The following is an 8,533-nucleotide window of genomic DNA, read 5'->3' as shown; positions in this document are numbered from 1 at the left end:
TTTCTGACAGATTCATGGAAACCCGCAACGCCCCTCATCCAGCTACTTGTGCTCCGCTGAAGCCCCTTCATATGACACTGGACCTTCTCCCACACCGACACTCTCCCTCTCCTCTGCCCCCAGCCACGGACACTGCACTCTACTGAACGTGTATGGTGTCGGTCATCGACCGCGTCTGACTGCCCAGTGAGTGTTTTGCGTGTGCTCGGACGTGGATGCTGCACGTGCACATGTGCCGGGTGGGTCCCTGGTGGGCTGGGAGGTGTCGGGGGCCGTAATAATGAGCAGAGCGGGGCCGTGGAGGGTTCCCCTGGCCGCGGCGAGGTCCTCACCACAGAGACCGTCCCAAGGCCATTAGCGCCGGACAACGGGGGGACTCGTAATTTATAAGCCATGCAGAATCGGGCACTGCGGAGAAAATTATTATAAATCTATGCATTAGTCACAGGGGATGTGATCAATCACGCGAAACCCAATCTCTCTCTCTTCCTCTCTCTCTCTTCCTCTCTCTCTCTTCCTCTCTCTCTCCCTCATCTGCTCCCTCTTTCATGGCCTTAAAAAGATGTAATAACAGAAGGAGTCAGAGGAGCTCTTACGAGTTGTCACACCTGCTGCTCAGGGCTCTTGCAGACGCTGCGGCTCTTTTTGAGCAGGCACCACGGGGCTCCCAGGAGAGAAGACCCCCCTCCTGCATGCCTGCCCTCCATCTTCAGGACTGGCAGCTCTCTCTCTCTCTCTCTGTCTCTTTCTTCTTCTCCCACTGAGATGCATCCCATCCGGACCGTCGTGGTCTAATCTCTAATCTTAGAGGGCATTATCTCTCCTCTATGTGTCAGCCTAAGGCTGAGTCTCTCTGTGTGTATGTGTGTTTGTGTGTGTGTGTGTGTGTGTGTGTGTGTGTGTGTGTGTGTGTGTGTGTGTGTGTGTGTGTGTGTGTCTGTGTGTGTGCCTTTATCATAGGACCACTGAAAAACAAATCTACTTGGATACATGACAGAAGGTTTTATACATTTATAGAAATTAATTCATAGCTACAAACACTGAACAGTATCCTACTACACTGACAAAATAATTATTCTGTTTCCACACTTGACTCCATATCTTGCACTATTTCATGGCTGCACAAGCTAAATTATACATTGAAACCGAAACATGCCTCTTAGTGGAAAATATGTTAATATATGTCAAAGACGAGTCACTTTTGGTGTCTGTAATTTGAGGAACTAGCTCTCCCACCCCTTGCCTGCTACCTCATGTCCACAAATGGCCAGAAGAGGTCTGCACCCCCCCTCCTTTAAGAAAAACAGGGAGCCTATTTAGTGTGGCTGAAGGCTGGGTTTAGGTCATTGTGCCCACTAATATATCAAAGACCAGCTGTCCTCAGGCTCTGCAATGACCAATCACCCCCTTCCATCTGTCTCTCTCACCCAAACTCTCCTCCATCTCCCCCTCTTTTCCTCCTTCCATCCCTCTACCAATCCCTCTCTCTTTCCTCCTCCCTCCCACTCCCTCCCATCCTCCCTGCCCCCTCCCTAGTGCTCCCCTTCTTCTTTTGGTCAGTGCAGATGCACATTCCTCTCTTTCCAAATCCCTTGGCCTCTCTCTCTCTCTCTCTCACTCTCTCTCTCTCTCTTTGCCTTTTGCTGAGTTTATTTACTGACCTTGCTACCATGTTTTCAGTGTGGATATTTACAAACAAAATGGGCTTAAGCGCAGATTTTCTGGGCCTCTCCCACAAGCTGCAATCCCCCACTGTGCAAGCATAGAATTAAGGCATTATCCACTCTCCTCATTCCAGTATTACAACTCTATTTTATCATATATCTATGCAGACTACGCTCTGATATAGAGACATGCATCCACACAGATAACAGAGAGAGAGAGAAAGAAGACAGAGTGAGAGAGAGAGACAGAGATAGAGAGAGAAACAGAGACAGAGAGAGACAGAGAGAGAGAGACAGCGAGAGAGACTTTTGTCTTTGTGGGTTTATAATTCTGCCCCTGGAGCAGGAATGTGCTGCCTAAATTAGGCTACCCTCCTCCTCCTTGCCTTGATTGGGAGCTTAATTGCACCCGAGATTTAGCCTAATGAGCAGTCCTCTGTGACGCTGAAGTGTGTGTGTGTGTGTGTGTGTGGGCAAGAGATGCCCCAGGCTTTTAGTACCCAGAGGTACATGCATCTCTAACCTGATACTCTCTCTCTGCAGAGCTGTGCATTTTTCTATTCACTAGACCCACCCCCTCTCTCTCACACACACACACACACACCCACATACACACTCTGACTGTCACACACACACAGTGCGTTGGGGGCTAATTAAACCCCATTCACACCCGGCGCTAATGACCCCAGCCCCTCATTCAAAAAGACACTTGAGCGCACTCACTGTTTACTCAAGCCCCCCAGCCCCCCCGCCCCCCCGCCCTCATCCCAGCCCTCCAGTGCGCCTTTCATATCGCCTCTCATTAGAGTGCATGTGTTGGAAGGGGGGCACGCTACGCTAACGACTCTAACAGAGCTACCCTGCTCTTCTGCCACCCACTTGCCTCCAGCTCCCCCATCCAAATCACTTGCCCCCCATCCCCACCCCCCACCTCGCCCTCATCAATGCCCGTGCCTCGCCTCATTCAAAAGGCTTTTAATGACCTCCTCACAGGCGCACATCACTGGCCCTTCACAATCTTGCTGATGTCCTGCCGGCCGATGGGATTATCGTGGAGAAGTGCCTGCTGTATCTGGGGCATGTGTGTCCCAGAAACTGAGGTGGGGGTGTGGGGGGGGGTGGGTGATGAGTCCGCATGCTTGTGTGTTTATGTGTGTATGTGTGTGTGTGTGTGTGTGTGTTTATTTCATCTCTCTGGGTCACGCCAGGCCCAGCGACTCCCTCTCTCTGGCGTGGAGTGAAGCACAGGGTGCTGGTATAGGCGGCTGGCCTGGGACTGATTTAGGAGCCTGTTTGAAGTGCAGATTACGGACTCTGTGGCCCAAATCCCTGCAGGAGTATCCATGGCCCCGGGAATCTCTCTCAGGTTTCCTGTAGGTCCGGCCTGTGTCGCCGCTCAGCTTGCCGCCGCCGCACACCAGGGAGAGAGCCAGGGGTGCAGCCACTGGGAGTGGACAAGCAGGCGGCGGGAGGACACAGACACCGTGGACAAAGAACACCTCTCTGTGTTCCTGTCTGTGTGTGTGTGTGTGTGTGTGTGTGTGTGTGTGTGTGTGTGTGTGTGTGTGTGTGTGTTCACTGTGCATGTGTGAATGGTTTGTCTGTATGAACCTGTGTGTGTGTGTGTGTGTGTGTGTGTGTGTGTGTGTGTGTGTGTGTGTGTGTGTGTGTGTGAGTAATGTACCCACAGATACCCATCTGTGTGTACATGTGAGTTGAAAGACAGTATGTGTATGTGTGTACAACTTTGTGCACGTGTGTGTGTGTGTGTGTGCTTGTGCGAATCGGTCAATTCACATATGAGCGTGTGCACTTGTGAGGGAATGTTTTGACTGTTTGTTCTGAGGATCTTAAAGTGACTCTGTCATTCATAGTGCGATCGGCCCTTCTCCCCACAAAAAAAAAAACATTCTAGCATGGACATGACACTATTCACATGGAGACCTCATAAGCTAAGCAGCCCTGGCTTGATTTACTAACAGGGGAAGTGTGGGGAATAAGGAGAGGAGAGGCGGAAGGAGGAGGAGCAGGGAAAACAGAGCAGAATTCCCCTGTGCTTAAGGAGTCCTAGAGTAAACACGGCAGATATCTAACACCCGTATGTCCAGTCTTATGCTGCCTGTTCACACACACACACACACACACACACCGTAGAGAAACACACCCTCTCACTCCCAGTCTCCCAGTCTCAATCACTATGACCAGTGTTAATAAATAAAACAGACAGCCAGCTCTGGGCATGACCTACAATACATGCTGCTATCCTGGCAGGCTTGGCTTGTCTTCAGACTAACACACTGCACTAGTATTTCTGTACATCTGAGGACCCAGACACACGTGAGGCCTCGGAGAACAGGGTCCGGGCAGAAAAAAAAAGGAATGCCAAATATTCCATCAGGGCTTCGTGACATTCTTGAAAATAAACGACCGTCACACAAAAGGGAGAGCGACGGACTCCTGGGAGGCACTGGACGAATGGCTCGTCGGCAGGCTTCTCAGATCAGCCCAAAGTTAATGGATGAGGACGCTGCATGGCTTTCCTATGCTATTGATGTTTCTAAGGTTAGGAAAATCAATTCAGAACTGATTCGCAAAATGCATTTTACACCCCCAAAGGACAGAGACAATGTACAGTCAGCAAGACAAAAGGAGGCTTTCGTCTACCGCTAGCTATGAAAAAATGACAAATGGTGTGAAAGTTGTTTAATTATTACATGGTTTACGTTATAGAATGCTGCCAGGCTTGTTAGAGAAGGCTGTCAGGACTGTGAATTCCAGCATGGCGAACGCTTGGCATTCAGAGGCCTGCCCTCAGCCCAACCTATTCAGGAACTCTTGCAGATTATCTGGCCTGGTAATCTGGGTTTATTGTTTGCTGAAAAGCTCTCCGAAAATAATTATGTACATAAATATATCTGTGTGTGTGTGTGTGTTTGTGTGTGTGTGTGTGTGTGTGTGTGTGTGTGTGCGTATCTCTCCCTTCACCATCAATCCACTGTCCAATCCCTGATTGAGTTTCTTGTAAAAGCTCCCTCCCAATATAAAGCTAGAGTAAAATGAATGCCATCCTCAGAAGTCCAGTCGTTATAAAAACATAAACCCCATCCTCGTGAAGGGTTCCACTTTTAAAAGGGCTATTCATGCCGAACAGAATCATTGGCTAAATCCTCTCTCCCCCTCGGACTTCTCATCTCAGGCGTAATGAAAGGCACCAGCGCGTGGCCAAGTGTGTATTTTATGTGCGCGAGGAGCAGCGGCCACCGACTCCATTCACGGCTATGTAATCGCGCTTTTAAATTGATCTGATTTGGGCTGTGTGGCGGGCGGGAGCTCCTTTTTCTCCTTTCTTGTACATGCGGTGGCCACAGAGGACCACCACCGGGAGGCCCGTGGGTCAGCTGAGAATAGACTCCACACCCCGAGAGGTGGCCACCGGCCGCTGCCCCATGCTGGCCCGAAGACAATGCGGTTTTGGAGCGGCCGAGCGCTGAGCTGAGCTGAGATGAGGGCTGACAGGGGAAGGGCGGGGGTCTAAAACTGGACACGTCAGTTATTAGGTCAGCATTGAAGAGAGAGGAGGAGGAGGGGGAGAGAGGGGGGGGTGGTAAACTAGAGAAGAAGAGAGCTGAGAGCGGTCTGTGGGGATGACACTGTTAGAGCCATGGGGCTTCTGCTGCTAAAGCCATCATCCTGCTCTCCCTCCCTCCCTCCCTCCCTCTCTCTCTCTCCCTCTCTCTGTTTCCTCTCTTGTCCTCTCATCTCTGACATGAAACATGCGCGCACACACACACACACACACACACACACAAACACACAGACAGACACAGACAGACACAGACACAGACACAGACACAGACACACACACACACACACACACACACACACACACACACACACACACACACAAACCAGAAAGGAAGGACCTCATGTGAATAAATTCTACCTGCCCAACCTTACTATCCCTTTGAAATGTCTTTACCTTTCAACTTGAGCACATGAGTGTCAAGCCTTGTGCACAGCATTGATTTTTGAATCTGCTGCTTGTTAAACACCCAAGGTTACTAAGTCCACAGTGTGTGACATAATATGAGGAGGGTGGCTGTACTTACTATAGGGGACAATGGGACTCAGCATTCTGCGAACTGGGTCTCTTTTAAGATGACAGTTTTGCAGGAAAACCCAGGTTGGCGTCTGTCCGGCTATAGTCCATCGTTGGCCTGTGCTTGTACTGGGACTTTACAATACCCAACCCTGGTGAGTGACACAAAAACACATCATTAGAAATCCAAACAGCGGCAGCTCTCATTCTGAAAAAGAAGCAAAATGGGCAAAAAAAAAGTTTTTCACTTTATCATGTGGAGTGTCAACAGAAGCCATTCGTCAGGACAAACACACAGACACTCACTGAAACGTAACACACAGACACACAGACACACAGACACACACACACACACACACACACACACACACACACAAACACACACACACACACACACACACACACACACACACACACACACACACACAAGTGGTCAGCCTCAAACAGTGTGATAAAAAAGCCCTGACAAAGGCTGGCCAGGGCCGTGGTGAAACATAAACAGTGGCATTCTCTGGATCTGACGCACACTGGGCCATTGACTGTGTGGAGGCCAGCGCGCAGCCTTTAAGCTGATTGTGAAGCCATGCCCCCCCACCCCCCTAACAGCCCCCCCCCCCCCGGCTCTAAAGAGGGCCTTTCTAAATCTGCCACACAAAAAGCCTCATGCATACCACTGCTCACTACAACCAGCAAAGCAGCGCACTTTCACAAGATTCTGAGCTCCGCTCCGCTAAGTCCAGCCACGGAGCTGTGTGATATTTCACTCGCTTTCTTCTGTTACTGTGGATTCTGTTACAGTAGCCCCATTGAAAATACAAGCAGGAACATTTACAGTATGAAATACGTTTAAATTAGTATGTACATTTTCAACATTTAATGCAAAACCTATACAATGTGACCTCTGCAAATACAATTAACTTATGTTTTAAACATTTAAAAATAGAATCGTACACATCTGGCCAATAATAAAACAGTTTTGAAAACACAGCTGGTGTTCGTTGATATTTATAAAGACACAAAAATAGATTTATCGACAAATTAAGAAATGTTAAAATAAAAACACAAAAGCCTATCTAACTAATAAGGATTTTTGCCAAACATGCAGTGCACATATAGGAAGGCTCCCTCTGCTTTCATAGTAGAGTGTAGAGGAGCTCACACATAACTGAAGAATATTGCATAATCCTGTTATTTAAACAATGTGCGCTCAAACCTCATTGCTTTCGACAGCCTTATACCAGTGTCTTACATACAAGTCCTTTGGCTAAGTTTCTCACATTGTCTTTACAATATATATATATATATATATATATATATATATATATATATACATTAACATTTTACACATAGTATACATAACAGAAAACTGCTTCAAAAAGCCACTAACCAGCTCCTCAAGCTGAACCTGTTTTATTTTGAGTAAGGCTAAATTGTTAAATTATGGCTTAATTAGTGCCATTATTGTAATTTGAGGGAGATGAAAGAGAGCTGGTCAAAAAGATATTTAGGGAAAAATGCTGACAAGTAGTGAATGGCTTCTTTAAAAACAAATGCAGTATTGTAACTCTAGTTACTCCAGGCATGCTCTCTCCTTGACCAAAAACGATCACATGACCGTGGTTGGGTTCTAAAAACTGTTGGGAGTTATGTGGCTCCATGCCTTTTCTTGTCTATTTCCAGCATGCCGCTGCCAAACTGCCCCTGGGTCCAAATGACTAAAACAGTGAACTAACAAGCTTTACAACTCTACGGCCAGTCAAAAGGTGGGCTGACAAGGCTCTGTTTATCTAAGTACACACACACACATGCACACACACACACACATGCACGCACACACACACGCACAAACACTTACACACATACACATAAACAGAGGCATACACCAACACACTGGCCAGAACTTCTGTCTTTACTGAGCGTTTTGAAGAGAGACACCTGGATGCAGTGTGTATGTGAGTGTGCAGCCTGGATCTCATTAAGAGAGCCGAAGGACAGAGCCCTGGAATGAGAGCCAGAGAGAGGACAGCAGCGGCAGCGCTGAGCAGAGGTGTGGAAACAGGACTGAGGCACGCACACACACACACACACACACACACACACACACACACACACGCACACACACACACACACACACACACACACACTGACTTTCAATCATTTACAACTTCAGCAAGCAGCAACGGAGGCACAAACACTCCATGAACGCCAACAAGACACACGAGAGAGAGAGAGAGAGAGAGAGAGAGAGAGGACAGGTGTAGGCTGTGTGTCTGTGTGTGTGTGTGTGTGTGTGTGTGTGTGTATGGTGTGTGTGAGAGAGAAGCTTACCTTTTCATCCCTGCATTTCCTCCGCACAAATTCAGAACCAGATAGATAATCCCTGGAGCAGACAGGCTCGTGTGTGCAACGCTATGCTTTTTTTCCACATATGGGACTCGACTCAACTCTCTCTGCCTCTCTTGCACTCTCTCCCTCCCTCCCTGCCTCTCTCTCTCTCCCTCCCTCCCTCTCTCTCGCCGAACCAGTGACAACAGAGCACACACACACACAATTCCCCTCCCCCACCATTCCCATCCCCCTCTCCCTCCCTCCCTTTTTTTGTTAAAACTCTTTAAGCAGGGAAAGAGAGAGAATGAGAGGAGGGCAGCAGGAGGGGTGGGGGGGGGGGGTGAGCTGACCAATCATGCCTAGAGCGGGGGCTTGAATTCTCTTGCCTGGTCACATCCACAGAGAGAGAGAGAGAGAGAGAGAGAGAGAGAGGGAGAGGGAG

The 8,533-nt window shown here is 48.6% G+C and overlaps 1 protein-coding gene across 1 annotated transcript in view; it reads right to left on the bottom strand.

Moving 5' to 3' along the window:
* fignl2 (fidgetin like 2) overlaps positions 1–8,213 on the bottom strand; it is an 18,459-nt gene extending 10,246 nt beyond the window's left edge. Inside the window, exons 1-2 of the mRNA XM_076276377.1 lie at positions 8,092–8,213; positions 5,774–5,915 (exon numbers count right to left, since the gene is read on the bottom strand). Of these exons, the coding sequence (XP_076132492.1) occupies positions 5,774–5,798 (25 nt within the window). The 5' untranslated portion in view covers positions 5,799–5,915; positions 8,092–8,213. The remainder of the gene's footprint in view (positions 1–5,773; positions 5,916–8,091) is intronic.
* Between the last annotated feature and the right edge of the window lie 320 nt (positions 8,214–8,533).

Source organism: Alosa pseudoharengus, unplaced genomic scaffold (assembly GCF_046254945.1).
Source record: "Alosa pseudoharengus isolate Yale_2024_CS ecotype anadromous, Long Island Sound unplaced genomic scaffold, YU_APseudo_1.1 YU_APseudo_1.1_scf_9, whole genome shotgun sequence".
NCBI classification, from domain to species: Eukaryota; Metazoa; Chordata; class Actinopteri; order Clupeiformes; family Clupeidae; genus Alosa; species Alosa pseudoharengus.
This window is presented reverse-complemented; position numbering and strand designations above follow the sequence as displayed.